We start from the raw sequence: 23,084 nt of genomic DNA, 5'->3' as shown, positions 1-23,084 counted from the left end.
CTTAGATACAGAAAATATGTTTTCAAAATCCTCAACATTCATTCATTTCTACCACTTACCTTTTCTGGGTCATGGGGGATGCTGGAGCCAATCCCAGCTCTCACTGGGTGATGGGTGGGGTCACCCTGGACAGGTCACCAGTCCATCACAGGGCCAACACACAGAGACACACAGAGACCAACAACCACTCACACTCACACTCAGACCTACAGACTATTTAGAGTCACCAGTTACCCTGAACATGATGTCTTTGGACAGTGGGAAGAAAACAGCCCTAACCACTATGCCACCATGCCGCCCCCCAACCTTCCCTCCTAAAATTCAATTACAGTGGCAGATAACAACACTTGTCTACACACTGTGCTGTGCTTTATGTGTGTACTGTATACAGTTGTATTGCGATATGTGGGTGTGTGTATTTATCAGGCTTCTCTGACTAAGAGCGAGTGAGAGAGAGAGACAGAAGTAATGTGGAAAGGAGATGGTTTTCTGGGTCAACACAGCAAAGATTCACAGCTTCTATTTAAAACTGAACATAAGGACATGCTTTCCTTTTTGTATAAAAATATTTCTTTTGTACAAGATTCGGAAAGTAAGTCTGATTTCTGCTGCTCATCAACTGTGAATTTTACCCTTCAAGTTGGAAGGTTAAAGTTGTCATCCTGGGAAGCAAACGGGAAAACAGCGGCCAGAGCCAAGCTGCTCCGTCACTCATGCAGTGATGTAGACATTGAAGTGAAAGCAGTCGGTGTAAAGAGTGAACATACACCAATGTGGCAACGTGAAGTGGGATTAAACGGCAATGCTTCACATTGTTTGTAAACCTGTATTCATGGTAATTACGGGAGACCCTTGTGGTTTGCTGACTGAGGAAGAACTAATTTAATTAGTTTTAATTAAATTCAGGAGGAGTGCTTTGGATAGCACAGCACTGAACTATACTCAGATGATCACCTCCGAGCTATAGGACTCCGGTTGCTCGGTTGAAACCACAGAGGAAGTCTCTGGGGAGCAGCTGAAAGCAGCACAACTCCTCAGGTAGCTCACCTGAAACCCTTTCGTGCCTCAGCACATGAGATGACTGACACGTGTAGGTTTTCATTAAAAAGTTCCCAGAAAGGTCCATCACACTTATCTGAATGGAAATGATGTTGCTATCATATGCCACTGTGTTACACTAAGAGCCAGTACAGCTGAGAGTCTGGCAGTGCAGAGTGGGTGGATTGCGTTCCCGCTAATCTGCAGGCAGCAGTCCCAGGAGTCCCTGTTTCTCCCCAGTTTACTGACAGAGCCTCAGCCTACTCACTGTTCTCATTTCTCTCACTCCTTCCTGCCACCTACCAGACTCCAGCTATGAGCACATCACCTTGCCTCTGTCTGCTCTGAGATATAGGCCACGGAGAGGCATGTTGGTTTAAAGTGGGCCAAGCAGGAGAGGAAGAGGAGCGAAGAGGAGAGGAGAGGATTGGGCTCTGAAATTCCTTCCACTGAACCGCTACTATACTTTGACAAAAAAATAAATCAGTCAAAAAAGCGCAAGTCAAACAAACAGCACATCCATCAAGCAACAGCACACATCAAGGACTTCTTTCAATAATAAATTAACAGCCAGCTCTCCGTCCCGTCCCACAGAACAGAAAACCTCTCCCACAGCCCACACTCAAATGAACTCTTGTATTTTCTCCATTGCTTTATCGTACACATATTCTACTTTGAATCTAGACTTTATTAGCCCCACAAAAAGTGGCACCAGCTCTGCACACAATTCTGGGACTTATTACTCAAATAAGAGTCAACCAAATTGCCAATTTAAAGAGCCAGACAAGAAATTAAGAAATCCTGGCCCCAAAAATAAAACAATCAAATGCAAAAGTTTCTTCAAGACCTGAAAACAACCTTCTTAAACGATGATGTCAGCCTGTTTCTGATACCCCAGGATCGATATGCACTCTATCTGTTCATTGCTGCTGCACCTTGTACAATCCTCCACTGGAGGCCTGCTGACTGCTTTTCAATGGGCAGCTTGTACAGGAACTGCCAGCTGCCTTTCAGGGAGGCCTTGGTGCCAAAGAGCCCAGTCCGCTTCAACTCTCTAACTCCACAATGACAATGTTCATTGATTAGGAACCTTAACACAAACCTGGATCCTTTTTTTCCTGCATTATGAAAGTTATCCAAATGTGGAGCTGTGAAACACAGTAAGTGTCTCCCTCCTTCCTTCCAGTTCCCCACAGACAGAGAGGGGAAGCTACACTGAGTATCCTCAGTTTTATTCCTCACAAGAAGCCTCAGAGGCAGCGATAGAGCTTCACAAGCTTCTGCCACTGCTTTGTTAATCAGTCTGATGGGTGGGGTTCTTCCTCTCTCCTCTGATGGTCCTTCAGGCGAATCAGTGAGTCTCATAAGATGGCCCAGTTTGGTATAACCAGACTCCCTGAGCCTGACCTGTAGGGTGGAAGGCGTCAGAGGTTGGAAACTGAAGAAGCTGTGGCAGAACAAAGTTTCTCCAAAAATCCACATTCCCGGTTAGTCCACTTAGCTCTAGGTCCACACTTTTTATCGGGAATAGATGTCTGTTGAGGCCCAAGCACCCAGCTTTCCTCAAAAGCAGTCGAGTGGTAACCAGCCCGTTTGGGCCATGGTTGTAAAGGATTTGCTGGGCTTTCTGTAGTCTGAATCAGCCCCAGGCAGATAAAGTACTGCTGCCTGTATCCCATTTTTCCCAGACCAAAAGAAGTCAACCGTTGCCTTCTGGATTCCATCTGTGAAATCCCTCCATGATGTCAAAGTGATCAACCTGTGCCAGAGAGTTGAAGTGACCAGTTTATTGGGAACCAAATCTCTCCCCCAGTGTCCACTTAAACAACCAAGCACACACATTCTCCTTAACTCCCTGACAATTCCAGGGCTGAAAAGCTTCGGTTCCTAGGAAGACAACCAAGAGCTTCAACCCCTCCCTCCCCGACTCAAGTCCTCCAGGTAGAATGGGAAAGAACGTGACCTCTCCACTGACCTCACTTGTAGCCCAGTTAACCCATGCAAAATAACATTTTCATACATGGACGGGATGTCCTGCAATGCCTGAATACCTCTCTGGCTGGTGTCAAAATATTTATATCATCTGCATAAGCAGAAAGAGTCAGAGGATTCTTCATGCTGCAGGACTCAAACAAAGATACCCCACTGAGCCGGGCTGTACAACTGAGTTAGGACAACCCTGTCTCATTCCCCTCCATCGTGGGACGGGCTGGCTCAGCCCTGTTCCCATTCTTATCAAACACTGGGTATTTTTATACAGTAAACCTACCCAACAAGTAAACCCCTCTCCAAAACCAGACGCTCTAAGTAAAATAAATGCTCTGAAACCACCTGTAAACCTCCTGAACCAACGGAGCTCAGCCTCTAAAAGCTCTTCTGAGTATGAATGGTGGAACACCAGGCACGGTGAAAAAATAAAAATAAAATTCGGATTAATATTTATTACATAAATACATACATAATACTTCATTAAATGAAAAACAAGAGGCTCAGTCTTGAAATACCCAACAACAGCTTTTTTATTTCAGGAAGGGTAAGACAAATCCTACCTGATCACCTACAGCTAGTAGAACCTCTTCTGCGGTCATGGTACCATTCGGAGGGACTATCCGCGCTCCTTGTCGGATAGACAGATGGGGAAACTACAATCCTCCTGATGGCACCTCCACTGACAAAACACTTAAAATTATATCACCAAACACCTGACCGGAGAAAGCAAACTGACTTACCTGGTCATACAACGAAAAAACAGTGAGGAAGAGCAGTCCAAAACACAGTTCAAAATCCACACCACTCAGACTCACAGTCTGCAGAAACGGAAACAGGGGAGAGGAGAAGGAGAAAGCTGGTGAGGTTATGGTGAGGGTGAACAAAACATCATGGTGTCTTCCTCTCTAGCTGGGTCATTCATGTTATCAGTCACCTGTACGCCACAGCATTAATTCTGACTCTTTCTGTTTTTCTGTCACTCGTATAACTCACAATCCCACAGCATGTATCTGAGGTCGCCAGATACGTGCAACTTCACAGAGCACAAAGTTATAGGAAATTCATCATCTGACTGGGTGTGATGTGGATCTGTTGAATTACTTCGGGCCGCTCCATCTCCCAGGAGAGCAGAAGAGTCAACGAGTCCTGTGTAAACCGAGCAGCGTGATGTAAATTGAAAGAGTTAGTGATCTGTGGGAAACCTGATTCCCTCGCTGTTGCGTTCCCTGTGGCTCCAGATGAGTTGACCCTAATAACGCTTACATTTGCTGGCTGATGAATTGATCGAATTTGGATGAAACCCTTTATCTGTTAGCTGAGCAGTCAATCAGAAACTCTGGTTAAATTTCATGCGTTTATTTATTTTTTGTCATGTTAGTACCTTTTTGTACTTTTGTTTTCACACAGGGTGTTTATAAAAATCTTTCAGAAATTATTATGGAATTAGTTTTTACTTTTGCTTGACATTTCATGGGCTAAACGATTAACTTGTGTTTGCTATGACCGTAAATGATTGATGGATTGATTGATACAACTTCCTCATTGAAATGAAACAATAACAATGATAGATTTTTTGTCTTGGTTCCTCTTTGGTGCCTCAGGTAAAATAATAATACTTTGACAATTTAATAGAATATTCTGTGTCATGTGAAGGGACTTTCAATAACATTGTTAGATGCCATCCTTTGTCTTTCCTTCATATGGTTCCTTCATTTGGTTTCTAACAGGATGGAGCTTTGAGAAAATTAGTGAGGAAGGCTGCTAATTAGAGCCTCTTCATCAACCCTCTGCAAAGATTCAAATGGGTATTCAATTGAAATCCTGGGGGCTAGCCCATGGAAACCTTGGCTCTGTGAATAATGTCAACAGCAGTGTTGCCAAATCTCTAAGGATTTGCTCTCTAATCTTGGTGTCATCTCACACTCTCAAAGTCTAGTGTCAAAAAGTGATTACAGAAATTCTTGTTGTGGTACATAATCCCGCTGAGAAATGAGGATACTTTTTGAAGATAAAAACGAGTAAATTGTTAAATTGCTCGCAGAGATTTGCACAAGGTAGTTTGAAAATGTTAAATAGATTATTTGAGAGGTTACAGATGAGGCTTTAAGGGGAATTATTTAGGTTTCTTCTAGTAACAGTTCTAGTAATAGCCAGGTTGTGTGGTCAACAAATTTTTAAGATAACTAATTGATGCAAGTGACTTGTGTAGGTGATAAGTGTGTGGTGGCACTGAGAGAAGGAGTATAGTATTTAACTACAAATACTGTCGCTTTGACCTGGAGATGGTGATTGTTTGGGTAGGAAAATAAACATGACTTTTTTGTATTTTGGGGTGTTTTATATATATATATAAATAAGTAAATGTGATATCTAGATGAAGATTGTCAAAACTGTGCAACCCTGGAAGTAGGGAGAGGTAGTCTCTGTAGCCAGGAGCACGCCCTGCAGCCTCCCTTTAATACATCAGCCCACACAGTAGCTGGTGGGCAGGACACCAGCTGCAGTAGCGGCAGAAGAAAGCAGATTAGTGGCGGGAAGGATAACAGCTGTAAAATTAAAACAGCTCCCTGAATGATTGAAGGGAAACACAAGAGGCTGCCCATTGGTCAGGCAATAGCGTCCTGTTTATTCAACCGAATGTAACGTTGAAATGATCTGCGTGTGGTGAGACACACCACAGTGTAGGGCAGCTCAGCAAAACTGAGCTTCCTCTTTGCTGCTAAAACGAATCATTTGAAAACAAAACAAAACAAAAAAAAAAGCAAAAACAAGCAAACAAAAGTGTTGTTTTCAGGAGAGTACAGTGGTGGTCAGGAGAAGCAGAAGGACGCTGATTAAGAGTCTCTTAATCTCGGGTCAGTATCTCCATGTATGGCAGGAATAGGCTGGGCCAACATGCTTGACTGTCGGCCAGTTTACAGCAGGCTGGATGGATATAAGCAGTGTGTGGAGCATCACCCACCAGCCTGACATGTGTTTAGCTTTTTAATTTGTCAGTGAGTCCGCTTTCCTCTAGAGCTTCATGGCTGGGAAAGTAAAGTCAGTCCGCAGAATATTATATACTACAGTGCTTTTTTGTTTGTTTGCTTTTTTTTTTTTTCGAGGTTGTGATTTTGTCAGATTTCACCTCCTTATAGTACAGAGACTCGTGTCTTTCTCGCTGCCTAGTGTCTCAGGATGGCAGCAGCATTAAACACTACCTATAATTTAGAGTTTTGTTCCTCCTGCAAATCATTGTCACAATCACTCCCACTTTAAACAACTGGGAAAACTCTGCCCCTCCAGACTGGAAATCCGCAGTCTGGTACAGTTGATACTGAATCTGCAGCCATTTCTCACTCTCACAGTAGCATGATGGCAAGATTTTGTACACTCACATATCACCCATATTTCACATTTTCCTGAAAACACTTGTAACACTGCACCAAACAACATCCTGGAAGCTTGAACATCTGTTTTTAAGGTTGTGTATGATTTTTTTCTGGCTGTCAATAAGGCTGTGACTCAATATGAGTGGTTTTATATTTTGTTTATAGATGAGATGCTCTGTAAAGCCATTTGACACTGTAATTCATGGCTATATAGTTATTTTGTCATATCATTAATCAATTGTCTCTAATAGTTATTTACCATTGTTTTAAGGTTATCCTCTCATTGTTTTGTTATGGTGGAGAAAAAAGGGAATTAATATTTGAGAAATTGGGACCAGTTCATGTTTAAAATGTTTAACAGGTTTCGCTTTTAAATGAAAAATGAAATAAAAAATCACATAAGCTGTATGAGTGGGACAGGACAATGGCAAAGACATCAGTTTTGTTTTTTTTTTCCCAGAAGTCCTCGGTGTCGGTGGGTGATCGGTGCTATATTTTTCACCATGTGCATATGTATGATTACATGTCCTCTGATCTCTTTTTTTTTTTGTGATTTCCTTGCTGCATCCTTTATGCAAATGCCAAAAAACTCCACATCACCATGGAAACAATCAGCTGAGCTGTACGCCAAGCTACTGCAGTCTCCCCATGAGGAGATCTGTGTACACGCTGGGCTGCTGCATGTCAGTTCATGTTTGCATGTGCAGGGTAAGTGTTAGTACACGCATATGGAAAAGAGGAGGAAGAAGCTGTGTGAGGCCGACAGAGGGGGTAAGCCTGTCTTCATTCCTCCACGTCATTATTCCATGGCCACCATTAATCTCTCTGCATTCTGCATTGATGGGCCCAGCTCTGTTTTTGATCATCAGCTATGCAAGTCCTGGTTAAGTCAGTCGCACAGATCCCTGCTATTGTTTGCATTCGCCACATGTTGTGACAGACAGCTGGACATGCTTTCCTGCCTGATAATAATCTCTGTCCGCTCGTATTACAGCATGGCTGAAAGGCCTGTGGCGCTGGTGTGAACCAAAAATGTCTCGTTCTCACCTTTAGCTGGCACAAACACACAACATGATGCATAGTTTACTGTAGGTACAGCACACACCAATCCCTCCATCTCGTGGTTTCAACATTGAAAGGTTCCATCACACAGTCACTTCTTTATTATTTTTGTGTGTCAGGCCTTTAAGCTCAAAATGAAAGTTCATCTTTTAAAGGTTAGATCCCTCTTAACTGTTCTTCTCATAAATGCCAGACTCTTTGGTTTTCTTTCTTTCCTTCGTTCTTCCTTACTTTTTTCGGTAAAGTGGGTAAAAGAAAAAAAAAGCAGTGGGCTTCTTTGCTCCAATTCTGAAGTTGATCATTACTACACAGCTTAGTTATGAAATTTCGTTGAAGTAATAAAAAAAATAGGTCACTTCCAAAGTTTCTTTTATGCCTGTTGCCTCAGGGAGTCTTAGTGACTGTGCATCTGAGCTGCATACATTATACACTATGCCCTGAACTTCAAACATCCTTCTCTCTTGGTCTTTTTACATTATGTATCTCGGGCCTTGCTTCACCACTGGGGGATGGACGACTGTGCCAGAGTGCTTTGGCCTCCAGAGTTCTGTACAGTTGGACAGAAATGAGCAGGCCAGGGAGGCATTCAGTGGTCTGACACTGATGTAGGAAGTGCGCTGTACTGACGCATCAACACACACAGACACAGAGCTGTGGCTCTTGATGGTCAGTCAGGAAACTCTTCGGTCTGCCCCTCCACTGCTGCTGAAACATTTAAAGGGAGACTCTGGTGCACAGCAGGTGTTTCACTTCCACAGAATGAAAAATAGATGGTTTTATGTTACTTAGCAGTTGTGTTGAGTGTATAAGAGACATTTTCTTAAATTTGATTTGGCAAGTGTAAAGCCTTACCTGAGCATTCAACATGTAGCTATTTGTGCGATAGGTGAAGAAAAGTGATGTGATTGTTGGGATGGTTCATTTAATTTATTTGTACCAGTAAACAAAGCAACAAAGCTTCCACAGGCAGAGCCAGCCATGCTGTTACAAGTATCTGATATTTTCTGTGGTGTCAGCTGGATGCTAAATTCTCCGCGGGAGTGCTGAGGCGCATGTGCTTTCAAAATAAGACCCTGGGCCATTTTTGTCTTGGTGCACTCTGTTGCCTCATCACAGATTGTTTTGTATAAAGCTGTCTGTGTCAAATGGAGCACAGTGCATGTGCCATCTGGCACTACAATTAACCATTTTCTAATCACTCTCTTCAAAAATATCCTCATTCCCAGACAGGAGAGAGGGAAACGGCTGGCACGTGAGGGGAAAGGAAATAGATCCTGCCAGACGTCCAACAGCACGGCACTTTCCATAACTGTAACCTGGTAAATTTGTTGTCATGGCTACACTGACCAGCGGGCCCAGCACACTGGGACCAGTAAAGGCCATTTCACTTTTGATGCATTAGCAGTTTCATAGGCACATAAAGAGATGTGAGATGTGAGAGACCAGACCATCTCTGCTGCGATGAAAGTCTCAGAGAAGCTTAAGACATGCCCGACAATGCTGGAGCTCCATGCATCAGCTCACAACTAAATGGCCAAAAATATTGTTAGCCATCATGTTAAAGAAATATGGCTTTCCACTTTCCTTCAAAATGCAATAAAAACATAGTTTGAACACTGAAAACTGAAGGAAACAGGCAGACATGCTCTGCCCATTGGTAACAAAATCCTTCCAGCGTTTTTAAAGTTAATCAATCAACATTTTAATTTTTGTTGAATGTACTAAGGAACTGATGTTTTAACGCATTTTTTTTTGTGCAGAAATTAAATATAGCATGCAAAATAATAGGGTCGCTAGATTTGATCTGTTTTAAGTGTTTTCCTAAATTAAGGTAAGGAGAGAAGCAAGACAAAAAGAATTAGGTGTATTTAAACCATCAAAATTTAAAACTGTCCCTTTAAACTGCTGTGCTTCTTCCTTTAACTACATATATCAGACTTATTATCTGTCTTGTCGTTGAGAGTCTACCACTGAAACCGTAGTGTGGAGGCGATACATGCTGTAGGATTACAGGCAGCAGCCAGGCTTCTCCTGTTTCAGGTGCTGTTCACGGCGGACAGCCCAGGTGATTCTCCCCACTCAGCGCTGACACTCAATCGTGTCACAGGAACCTGGTGACCAAGCCCTTAAGGCGAAACACAGAGCGAGGTCACCAGAGACAGGAAAAAAGTGGATATTAATTAGCTGTCAGCAAACACCAGCGCAAGCAAGCATCTTGTCGGGCTCTGTGTCCACTGCCTGACGTGAGATGACATGAGACTCAATGAAACCATACGATCAGGCCTTGCACTTTGCAGCCATGGAGATGACGTGGTGGGAAAGTAAATGGCAGATGAGAGAGAGATATTCCTCTTCATCAGAGTTGTGTAACAAAGAGTAGGATATTGTTTCTGGGTTTAAAAAGCTTTCAGTGGCAGCAGCTTAATCATTTGCAGTCAATCAGGAATTCCCAGGATTCACTCTCTCTGACAGAGGTCACGAACTTCCTCACTGATGTAATCTCGTGAGCTCTGATGGCATTGTGGTCATAATTTATATTAAAGCAAGTAATGTCTCATGCTTCCTGCCTGATGTTTATCCTCTGATTGCAATTAAACCTGACTCTGCTTGAGTGTTTGACCATATCAATTAAACCACCCTAATCTGCTACAGCTTTATTGACTCGTTCTAATCTTCTTTTCGCCTACATCCATAAGAAAAGATGAACAAGAAACTATCATTTTGACAAACTATTTTGGTTGGTGGTGATTCAGCAGGCTATATTCTGCCCTTTGTCTTTCATTTGGCTGCAAACACTGCTGCCAATGTGCAGAGACCATAGCAATCAGAGACAGCTGGAGCTCCAGTCTGCAAAGAACGGGTATCAAGAACAAAGCCGTATTTTGAGCACTTGTCATTTTCAGCTGTGTGCGATATTTCTTTTGGCTGAGTGGAGATGGGATTATGCTGGAAGGCTTTGAGCGTTGCTGCTGTACAGCAGTTCAGAACCGCACAAAAATGCCAATTATATATCAGGATTTAACATCTCTGGAGATGATAATTGTTCCTTGAGTAGATCTCAGCCGTGAAGGCTGTGTGCCTTCTCTGCAGCCTGCTGCACGAAGGCCTCTCCAGCCTGCTGGGGGTTCCCACAACAGGCTCGTGCTGTGAGGAGAACCTGGTCGTGTCTCAGACTCAGCAGAGAGAAGAGGAAGATGGCACGCAGTAGTTCATATGCAGCTAGATTAACCTTTTTGATATCAGCCATTATTTTAAAACTGACATACAGCCTGTGGAAAAGAAAAATAAAACGTATTTGACACATTTTAGAATTTAAATTTTACTTATTAAGAAAATTGACATTTCGTTGTGTTAGTGTGTCATGTGCGTGCAGCCTGCTTGGACTTTCATGACACTGTAAATTTGTATAATTCATGCCCTGTCAAGCAATGCAGGAAAAAGGTCTGAAGCACAATTACTGTACGGTAATTATTTTTTAAAAGCTTGCATACAGGACAAAGAAAAATGTTCATATTATATAATAAATCTTCATTAAGTAATTTTATAAGATATGACATGTTTTTAGATATATTCTTTTTTAGATCACGTTGTATATAGAAGCAGTTTCAATGCAGGTAGTTAAACTGACAGCAGCAGAATGCACCATAATTTCTGGAGATCTGGAACAAATTCATAGTTTCAAATCAATCGTCTCACTTGAAGAAGGTGATGTGGTGATTTATAGGCCTCCTTTGCTCTGTCAGTCAGGCAGCTTCTGAGTGGTATTTTATCACCTAATAATCTAGGATCAGATTTTAATTTCATGCTCTAACTGATTTATATTCCTTATGACTCAGAGGAATCGAGATATCTGCAGTAGCTCAGTGAGCACTCTGTAAAACATCATTAATAATCGGTCCATCCAGGACAGAAACTACTATTATAATCATGCAGCATATAGAGTTCATTGTTGACTTGATAACAGATGTGTTCCAGATGTTTTAGAGTTTCTGTCCCAGGCAAAAGGCTGCCTGCCCCTTTGACTTGTTCCATCGTCTCACCTTTTGTTAATGTCCTCCAAGAATCCAGATTTGACCTGTTTGGACATCCAGTGAGGAGCCAGAGTGTCACGATACTAAACACAATATGTTGTCCAAAAACTTATCTGGTCAAGAAACATGTGGGGAAGTTACTCAGGGAGCACCAATGTAATCAAAAGTTGTTTTTCTTTCAACCTTTTGATACAAAGTCAGACTTTAAATAGATATTTTTAAGTCTAATAATGTTATTTCTCTATTTTCTGAGCGTTTTAATATCAATGTAAACAATGTGTATTACTTAAAAGAAACACTTCAGAATATTTATGTTCCTAGGATTGCCTACACTCAAAAGATACATTTAAACACCAAGAAAAAAATCAACACTGAGTGCAAAATGTCAAGAACATATGTAACCTCCCCATGAGCCTGAGTGTTTGTGTACCACGGCTCATCCCCTAAGGGCAGGACATAATTGTTAGTCCTTCCATTGTGTTGTCTTACAAGGATAAACCCTTCAACAAGCAGAAGTCTGCCAGTGAGTCATTAAAGCAAACACAGTTCAAAACAACATAACTTTATTTGAAATGATGGAGGAGAATCTAAACTTCATAAGTTAATTTTTATATCTGCTGTGCCACAGAGCTACATTGTTGTCCAAAAATATCAGTGACACCACTGGGTGACATATTTAGTATAATGAACATGGGCACTGTTTATTTCTTGTCAGTCCCATACACATCGTATTGCTGCTGTAAATATTCTCTTGGGCATCAGATTCACTGCTAAAAATAGTCCCTGATAAATGGACTGTTTGAGTGTTTGTTAAATAAATAAATATCAACTATTTTGTCCAATTGTTTTGAGGAAAAAGTGGAACTATAAATATGCAGCCTGCTGACACTCTAATTTGGTTGGTTTCGGAGGTTGTGTTGATTGGCCTGAGCCTTATCCTTTAAAAATTTGAAAGAGGAAACCGTATGTTAAGGGGTTAACTGTAATTAGATTATGTATGAGAGTAGTTTTACAGCATCACGGTCCCTATGTGGAACTTTCCAAGAGAATGACTGGAACCCTGGGGGGGGGGGACACTTCCACACTTTTTTTACTGGCAGGGTAGTTCCATCCATCTTTTCCACTGAAGTCTCTAATAAAAACAAAATCACAGACACTGTATCCAACAGAGGGAAAAATACCACAATCACAATAAACACAGCAGGAGGGAGGTCAGCGGTGCACAGGGCCAGAAAACATTATTGGCAAATCACTGAGGAAGTGGTACAATAAGAGCATTAGAGATGCCATCTTCCACTCAACGTTAAAGTGACTGAGAAAGGTCAGGGCGACAAAGCAGCTCATGCTGGCCCGAAACAATCCTCTTACAATGAAGACAAACCAGAACAGTCAGAATTCAACTGACATTTCGAAGATATAGCTTAAGGCATAATACTGAATATGACAAAAGATATCCTGTGACAACTAGAAGACCGCTTTGTTCCTCATATCCTTTATTCTCAGACCCAATTGTCATTTGTGTGCATTTCTCTTTTCATTCATCTTTTCCACGCCACCAGTCCCTCTCTGATTTGTTTCTCTTTGCCCAAACTCCCCCCTCCCATCTGTCTTTTCTATTCTTCCTGGTCTCTCCTGATTTCTCTGTCTCTCTACGTAAAGCACTCAGATTCACCAATAATTAGACATCCTGACTATCCAGGTCCTTTGAAGAAAACCAACTTTCCTAAAATCTATCACCTCATTTTTTTGTGATACTGGATTCTGTGTCACTATGTGGGTGAAAATGAGTCTGAACTGCTTTCACAGCGAAAACAGAAGAATGACAGAAGATATTATCATTTCACAATTTCCAGCAACCGTGATCACTCGCTGCAGATCTGAACACGAGGTTGTAAATTAAATGAAAATAGGTCACTAATGAGATAAATTCATTTATATCGATGGGACTGTAATGATGAGCTATATGCACACGTGTTTTGAATCCATGGATAGAAAATAGAAAATCTCTGACTTGATGTCACAACCATCTGCAGCTCGAGCGTGAAGCCGGGTTAACCTTGCGTGTTGGCAGCAAAGTGAAAGCTAGACCACCTCTTTGTCATTGTGGTCCATCATCATGGCCAAATGAGTGTGAACTCACCCTCACCTTTTCCAGGACAATATTGCTTGCACTTCAGGAGGAAATTAAATATTCAGCCTCCTGCCTCCCAGCCTGTGGGGGAATGGGAGGCTTGGGGCTAATTACTGAGCTGAGAGCAGATATAGATGTTTGTGTTTATGACAGATCCATGACTAATGGTCGTGCAGAAGTAGCAGCAGGCTTGATCGTCTCCAGTCATCTGTAGCGTTTCACTTTTTGCAAACAGGAAGTAAAGCATTCCGTCCCTGTGACCTCAATGCTCATTATTACGAGCTAATGAGGTAACACAACATTAACCATGACCCTCTTGCATCTCTGTTCAATATAAAATATAGATTCACTTCAATGTTTTTGTGTTTTCAAATGCACTGAGAGGACTCACTTTGAATGTCTTACTTTTTCTTCCCGGCCTGCTCTCTCTTCATTCCCAACTTCCTCATTTTGAACACCCCTGCATATGCAAATGATACGCAAAGACACATCATATTACATTGCCCAACTGTGGAAACTCCCAAATGTCTGTTCAGAGGGCTTTTGGCCCATTTCCTGTGTATCTCACTGTGTCGCATGTCCTCTACTCTGTCTACTCTGTGTCTCTGTGATGAGATCACCTCCCTAATCTCCTCTCTGGCTGACTGTAGGTTGGCCCGCTACCAGGGTTGGAGGGGGAAAGGTGAGTAAGAGAGAGACTTTGGCAGGAAGGCTGAGCAGGTCATGCTTGGGCTGTTCTCCACACAACACACTTAGGTTCAGTTTCAACAGTGGCTTTTCTATTCAGCATGATTCATTTGCCTCACCCAGTCCGGTCATTGCGTCAAGCTGATAAGCCCTAATCACATGAGTGTGGTTTCCACTGGACAGCCAATTTAAAAAGTGAGCATCGATATAAAGTGACTCTCTGCGTTTGTTCCTTTTGAAAGATTGCTGTTAAATCAATCAGAGTGCAGAATCTCCTTATGAGTACTCCAGGTTTTGGGGATTTCTTATGACCTTTCTGATGGTCTCATCCTGAGTAGACACTGAAAATGGTGACTCTATTTTTAACCTGTTGATTTTTCACATTGGGTTGACTTTAGTAGCTTTATTCTCTCAGGGGTGATTATTGAGCAAAAAAAAAAAAAAAAAAAAAAAACTTCCTCTCATGGGAATCATTGGGAATATTCATTTATCGTTTGTTGCCTCTGGGGATCCAGATCGGAAGACGGTCTATTTAAAGGAATTGAAGGTTTTGAAAAGGTTTCAATTATTTTTTCTGCCCTTGAAATGGCTTTTCAGTAGTCTTTCTCCTGCCGTGTCCTCCTTCCTCTGCAGCAGGGTTTCTCTGCTTTTAGTCACCCTCTTCAAAGGCCAGGGTAGGTGTACAAGCAGTCACCTGTCAAGATAAATTAGAGCTTATGGCTGCTGATTGGAACCAGCTAATAATCCTGCTCGCTAGAAGCCTGGGACACAGCTTCCACTGTGACCTTGTGTTGGATTTCGCACTGACTCCAGGACAGGAATAATAGGCGTGGCACACCTACACATCCACAACTGAGCAGCCTCCTTAATCCTCAGCACTGTGGCCAGACTCTATTGTACTCAGCATATTATATCATTAGTAGGCAGCTCAATGCCTCAGAGGTCTCCGGTCGTCTGTCAGTCAGGCCCGCAGAGCGTGTATGGTGTGCTTTGTAAAACAAGTAATACATGGTGATTTTCCTGTAGCCTCAAGCAACAGAGGTCTGAAGCATACTGAACAGAAATGATGCGGATAGAACAAAGAACAAGTATAACGGGGTTTTCAAAAGTATCAGCACTCTGTAATACTCGCTTTCCATCCTTCACTGTCTGACTCAGTAATGGATACTTCAGGACTTGAAATGTTGGGGGCGGGGAGGGGGGTATCTACTCTAGAGATCGAATTAACTCTGACCCTGTTTCTTTTGAAATGCTGACATGGCATTTCACCAGTGTTCATGAAGAAAGTAGCCAGAAAAGTTACATGGGACTTATCATATCTTATCAATATCATCCAGAAATACGATCACGAGTTGAGATATTTCTTCCAGTTCTGAAATGCAATTTGATACACTGAAATGTGTTTCTAATGGTGCTCTGACGTTGAAGCACTTTTTCACTTTGGTGGGACTATTTAACTTTGAACATGTAGTTCAGGGGCAGTCAACTGCTAATTTTAGCTGCACCAGTGATCTGCTGTCATGTTCCCCCTGTACCCTCCAAAAGCTGCAAATTGCAACCAGGTAAAATTCAAATGTATGATCTATGATGCCCCAAATTCTGTTGGGGCACTTTCTGTTTAATGTAACCGTGACAGCTTCGGAGTAACTCAAATACAGTGCACCCTTTTAATCTGTAAGTCTGTTCATCATTTCATCGGCCCATCATTAGCAAAACGCTGTACAGAAGATCAATCGTGAGTAGATGATTTCACAGAGATCAAAAGACTAGACTGAACATGCAATTAGTCTCGAAGACATTCCTACTTTGTTAGTATGCATGTCTTTAATTTACCTCCTGGCCAACACACCTTCAAACTTTATCTAAGAAACCCTCAGAGAGAGGTTTTGAAACTAAATCTAATAAAACAAGCAGGTTACCACCATGCTCGCTATTTAGCTGTAAATATTGCCAGTGATTTGCACTGAATGCTAATATCAGCAGCTCATGCTTAGTTAATATGGTAATGTGTAAATATTTTGTGCGTAGTGGATGCTGTGTTACTTTTACCTATTGTTGGGTTAACATTTACTAATAAGCACAAAACACAACCTACAGCTGAAACTTATGGGTCTGCCATCGGTTCTGCAGGTATTTGGTCATCAACCTCATGTATATAACTATTAGATTATTCATCCAGTAGCAATTTAGGCATTTCATTTAAGACCACATTTGTCAAACTCACGGTGGTGCTAAAGGAAAAGTCAGGGAGGAGAGGAGGAATGACTGTGACAATATAAACATCAATGATGATCAGTCTGGGTCAAAGGGGGGAAGGAAACAAACAAAAAAAAAAACACCAAGTGGTAATACATCAACAGACTGTGCATTATTCTTTATTTTTGATGTTCCTTTTTCCTTCTTTGTTTCCAGATCCTGGCAATTATCTCCATCCTCTTCATTGTGTTATCCACCATTGCCTTGTCTTTGAACACCCTTCCAGAGCTGCAGGACACAGATGAGTTTGGCCAAGCCACAGACAACCCACAACTGGCCCATGTGGAAGCTGTCTGCATTGCGTGGTTCACCATGGAGTACTTGCTACGATTCCTCTCCTCCCCCAACAAATGGAAGTTCTTTAAGGGGCCGTTGAATATTATTGACCTTCTGGCCATCCTGCCGTACTATGTAACCATCTTTTTGACAGAATCCAACAAGAGTGTGCTGCAATTTCAGAACGTCCGCCGTGTGGTTCAGATTTTCCGAATCATGCGTATCCTGCGTATTCTGAAGCTGGCGCGTCACTCCACAGGCCTTCAGTCGCTGGGCTTCACTCTCAGGAGGAGCTATAATGAACTGGGCCTGCTCATCCTTTTCTTGGCCATGGGTATCATGATATTCTCCAGTCTGGTGTTCTTTGCAGAAAAGGATGAGGAGGACACCAAGTTTAAAAGCATCCCAGCTTCCTTCTGGTGGGCTACTATTACTATGACCACAGTTGGATATGGAGATATCTACCCAAAAACTCTACTGGGGAAGATAGTTGGAGGTTTGTGCTGTATTGCCGGAGTACTGGTCATAGCCCTGCCTATCCCCATCATTGTAAATAACTTCTCTGAATTCTACAAAGAGCAAAAGCGGCAGGAGAAAGCCATTAAGAGAAGGGAGGCACTTGAGCGGGCCAAGAGAAATGGCAGCATTGTCTCAATGAACATGAAAGATGCATTTGGCCGTGGTGTTGAGCTCATGGATGTAATGGTGGAGAAGGCAGATGAAAAGAAGGAGAAGGTGCATGATAATCACGTCTCTCCTTGTCCACCAAAAGGGACACCCAAACTCAAGCCACAGTCCAGTCCCAATTGCCCCACCAAGACCACCGAGTCAAGCTACCAGGAGCAGGCTAAGCCCTCTAACAGCCCTCAGCATCTCAGTGCACAAAAGCTGGAGGAGATGTACAACAAGATGGCCAAGACCCAAACACCATCCGACCTCAACAGCAAGGAAAAGGGGCCGCCGTCCAAAGCAGTTAGGCAGAAAGCCGAAATTGAGATGGGAAACATCCCAGCTGAAGCCATCTCAAGCACGGCGGAGGTGGTGACTGATATGAGGAGCGTGTCCAGCATCGACAGCTTCATCAGCTGTGCCGCTGACTTCCCGGAGGGTGCCCGCTTTTCCCACAGCCCAATCAGCAACATGCCCGGGAAGGTGAGCACCAACCCCAGTCTGGAACCCACCTTGGAGAATGAGCATGAAGGATCCCAGGGCACTGAAACCCCGCTGGCAGACAAAGCCGCCCTGTATGCTGGCAGCCCCAAGGACCCGCACAACCACCCTGTCAAAAGGCGCTCGCTCAAAGTCAACTTCAAAGATGGCAAGGATGCCGGGACCAGGGCCCCATCAGACAGCTCATCCGTCCAGAGCCCAGAGGCATCCATCTACACAACTGCCAGCAGCAGGACACCCACCAAGAGCCCAGAGAATTTACTGCCCAGCATTTTCACATTCCACGATGCATCCATCAACAAGTTCATCGACGCCGACACAGATGAGGAGGAGCACCTGCACGACGGTTCAGGAATCAGCCCATCCCAAAGACTCCTGGAAAAAGCAAGCCCCAAATTTGTCCAGCACTCCAGCTTCCAGCAGGGATCCAACCACATGGAGGGCATAGAGAGGAAGCTGGGTAACAGCACACTGCCCTTGGAGGGGCAGGAGAATCATGTGGCTCAGGAGCTACAGCCACTTCAGGGAAAGCAAAGTCACTCTAATGCTTAAAGTCATAGAAGAAACAGACAGTAGAGGACGAGCGGAAAGCGACAGAGAGCAAACAAGAAGCACAGTGAACTTCCTAAAAGTATGAAAGGCACTGAAGACGTTTAAAGAATTACAATACAAAATACTTACCACAAAAATGAACAAAGTGTGGAAGATGGGAACATTTTTGTGTTCTGCTCTCCAATTTTTTCTGACAAAGGACTCCATAAAGACAAATGATTCAAGAGGTTTCCTGGCAAGGAACGCCTGTCTGATCATTTTTACTATTTGTACAATTGTTTTAGCCCAGATTATCATTGAGAGATATCAAACTAGTTGTACAAGCACAGAATATCACTTTTTTTGTAACCAAAAACCTATTTTTTTGACATCCCTGGATAAAGCCACTAGCAAAGGCTGTCCACTCAGTAGCAATCCACAAGAATACATTTAAACATGGCACTGCGAACTGCGAACCCGTTTCAGATAGCTGAAATAACAATGTTGAAGTGTAAAGGTCAAATATACATTTTTTCATGATTATGATTACAAAGTGTTGGGAAAATGTATAGTTTGCTTCCTTTAACTTCCTTCCTGAAAACTGGCCTTAGTTCATGTTGTCTCCCATGTTTTATGTTTGCGTTTTCATCGGTGAGAAACACAAACAGAGCATGCATACTAACATAGGTGTGCAGCAATTATCCTTCAATATATTTATTGTTGTGTAACGTTATGGTCTCTTGTCTTAAGCGTGAACTTGAAAAGAATCAAATGTTTCAGTCTGATACTGCTCAGTGGGGGTTTAGTGTCTTGCTCATCGATATTTTTTACTGCACAGAAAAAGTTTAGACGATCGAGAGACACTGTGAGGCTGCATCCATTGATTTCCTACTTGTTCCCGACGTGCCCAACTGCTGGCATGAGAGAGCACCTTAACACGATATTAACATGGTCATTATTTTTATTACGAACACAGACGAAAAAAGAAACTGTTTATTCCTGTCGCTTGTTTGTTTACGTATTTTGTTTGTTTCTAATTGTCTGCACGGGTCCCACAGATTGGCATCATTGGAGAAAATCAGAAAGTCTTTAGTTTTAATTCCAATTCCTAAAGATGTTTTCATCCTTATTGTAGCTGAGAAGCCTAACTTCATATAAGATGACAGAGTATCACTGAAGCTGGACAGGTAGCAGTGAAAAACAGAAGATTTTCAATGTTGAACTTCCAGATTTGTAGGCATGTGAATATTATATGTATAAAACTACAAAAAATAGAATATCACAGTTTATTATACAAGGTAAAGATTCAAAATCATTTATATTTTTAAGATATTTTCTAAAAGAATGGACTCTTAGACAAATATATTATGCTAGTGTAATAGATTAGCATTTTGATCATGTGCTGCATTATTCTGATGGAGTTGCATTTTATTAGAAGAACTACAATAGTAAATACATTTGTATTGTTTGCTACTGTCTGCCCGTAAACACCTGTCCTTCGATCCTTTGTGCAATGTGAAGAACCAAAGAACTGTTCTTTCTGATGACTCGTACAGATAATAGTATGTTATACTGTTTTATCTGAAAATGTTAGAAATCTAAGCATTCCTTTCCTTAATGGCAGAATCTGACATATTTCAGGGAGCCATGCTTGCTCATTCAGTACAGACCAGTAAGCTGGAGAAATCTTGGACGACAGGAGTGGCATCTGCAGAAGAGAGCTGTTGACAAAGGATAAACAAGGACCAAGTAGAAGGAACACAGCACTTTATTTTACATCCATTTCAAAAAGCTAATTTAATTATTTACACTCTGCGGTTCTTGGTAAGAGGTTTGCTTCCAGGAATTCTGAACATTATGCCCATATGAGTTCACATGACATCTCTTATGAACATAAAGCCACCTCGCAGCAACGTACGGCTCAACGCTGAGGCGAGCAAACAGCATGGAGGTACATCGTGTCTGTAGGCCACCTTAGTTCAGCCAAATACCCTGCGTCCTGTTCTCCTGTATGCACCTGACTCCAAACATATGACCGATCTGGATGTTGACCATCTGGTGCTCTCGTGCTCTTTGTTGCATTTATCATGCAAGCATGGTTTTATAATATTATTAACTTTATGACATATTATGCAAGCGTGTTACAAAGTATCTGTTTTTAGCAGTGAATCTCTAAGTTTAAAGAAAATCAAAGTATTTACTCTGTATGGTTGTTTGCGATCATTAGACATGTGAGCTAGATATTTCTGTGCCTTTGCTTTTAACAAATGCTCGCTGCCCCACACACTGAATCTGTTGCTGTACTGAGTCTAATGGAGCCCGGATGACATTTTAACAGACTGTGCAGTAAGTAACCACACAGAGAATTAGGACCTCATGATGTCAGACTCATATACTAGACGTCCACTTGTGTCCTCGTACCTAAAAGCACCAAAACATGTATGTGAAAAAGGCCCAATCCACAAAAACAAACAGGTGCAGACTCATCCAGTGGAGTGAATGACCACTGTTTCTATGGTGATGGAAGGGATGACTGGATGGCTCACATTTGATGCCACATGTTGCTTAATTTGGAGAGACTGGGTGCTTAACTATTATATAGCATATTGCAAAAACGCACAAGGTTTACACTACATTCATTCTTTCATTTGTGTATTTTTGTCTCCACCACTCCTGTGGTGTTGCTCTACTGAATTATTAAACAGACAATGGAAACATAGAACCCCATTTTGGGCCTTTCAGTCGATATTACTGTTTTTCACAGAAAGAAAGAAGCACAATAATGTATGGTGCTGATGCTGTGATGTGTTTGTGTGTTCAAGTCAGCGACCCCCACCCGTGGAGAGGCTGAGTGTGGAGATGTGAATGAAATAGAAAGAAGTGATGTGTGACAGAGTGCAGTGCAGCAGCTCTGTCATCCTGATTAAAACTGGCATTCATAATGATGGCTGTAGCACTCTGCTCCCCTTCCTCCTGTCCAACTTCAACTGAAATATCTCTCTTTAACTCACAGAGAGTTGATCATGTGAAACAGTGTTTGTGAGCTCTGTTCCGCTCCCCTGAGAAGGCAAAGCATTCCCCAGGCAGGAGAGCTGACATCCTATCCTATCAGTTAGAAGCTATGCTGCCTGGCCAGATGAGGCGCTCAGCACAGGTGTTTGTTTTTCAATTTCAAATAGTGTCCCTGTGCTCGAGTCTTGACAAAATGACAATGCAAAAGTAACAGTTGGGTTCAGGTATCCTTCGGAGGATGTTTTCATTTCTGTGAATCTATAAATATCATCGTGGGCAGCCGAAGGAGGCAGCAGAAGAGGCTCAGTTACAGCAATGTCTTTGGTCAGATGGTGTCACAGAATCCCGAGCAACAAAAAGAAGAGACTGGCTTACAGGAAACCGCAAAAAAATCACTTGTGTTTGTGTTTTCTTGCTGCAGCCCAGTCCTTCATGTTACATGGTTTTAGAAAGTGTTAAATAGTCATTTGACTTTCACTACTGATGGTGTTAGAAACAGACAAAAAGCATAGTTAGATAACAAAACAAAAACAAAGAGTGGAGGAGGTCAACACAGGGAAGCACGAAGGTTCATTAATATTCATCACACCTCAGTAAGACATGCAGTTAATACAGAGAAATATTTGGAATTGAGCCTCTCAGCATTGTGGATTTGTTAAAACAAGCCACAGACTATTTATATGGTTACAACTATTATCTCTGTCAGATGCTTGTTAACAGAATCTGTATTGCTTTTTATATTTTCTTTCTTTCTTTTTTTTTTTGTCTTCGGAGGTGCACTTTATTTATTTTTACAAATTAAATCCTCTGCTGTTGAGCAACCATGAAAGCAACTGTCAACATATAGAAGTGTGTATTCAAATGCAGTTTCCAAAAGCACAAATGATAATGTTGTTGAGTAACTATTTTCTTTAAGCACAATATGCCACACAAAAGGTTCAAAGCCAAATACAGAAATGTCATTTAATTTCCAGAATCTTCCCCCCTTCTTCAGGGAATGAATCACCTCTGTCCAACTCACACAGGTCTGTATACTGCCCTCACTGTGTCTGGGGGAATGTTTGTTTTGTAAAGTTTCATACTTTGTACCAGTTGACTTTGTAGTGTATGTGGTTTCCTGTTGTTAAATGCATGTAGCGCTATCAGAAACTTTGACACTATGAACTTGTAAATACCATCTAAGAAGCTATAGGAACATGTCTATCATGAGAAATTTCAAAGCAATTTTACTGACTGATGCTTAATAAAAGACAATACTCCAGAGTTGGTGCTATGAGCTTTTACTTCAGCCGCGGAAACATACAACAGAATAACTAGGGCTCACCTCGAGAGAGAGAGAGAGAGAGAGAGAGAGAGAGAGAGAGAGAGAGAGAGCTAGCAGGTGAGGCTGTGCAGTAACTAGGCTTGATGTTTATGGACAGACTCCATATATTAGACAACAGCACCCTCCAGTGTTGTGTTTGCTCCACGTATAAAAACTTGAATTCATCCTCTTCCATCTGCGGGAGCCAATCCCAGCTCACTCTGGGT

General features: G+C 42.1%; 1 protein-coding gene across 1 annotated transcript in view; it reads left to right on the top strand.

The window, feature by feature from the left end:
• LOC115044145 (potassium voltage-gated channel subfamily B member 1-like) overlaps positions 1–18,563 on the top strand; it is a 31,826-nt gene extending 13,263 nt beyond the window's left edge. The window contains exon 3 of the mRNA XM_029503004.1: positions 16,722–18,563. Coding sequence (XP_029358864.1) covers positions 16,722–18,563 — 1,842 coding nt within the window. The remainder of the gene's footprint in view (positions 1–16,721) is intronic.
• The last annotated feature ends 4,521 nt before the right edge of the window (positions 18,564–23,084 follow it).

This window comes from Echeneis naucrates, chromosome 5 (assembly GCF_900963305.1).
Source record: "Echeneis naucrates chromosome 5, fEcheNa1.1, whole genome shotgun sequence".
Classification (NCBI taxonomy): domain Eukaryota; kingdom Metazoa; phylum Chordata; class Actinopteri; order Carangiformes; family Echeneidae; genus Echeneis; species Echeneis naucrates.
This window is presented reverse-complemented; position numbering and strand designations above follow the sequence as displayed.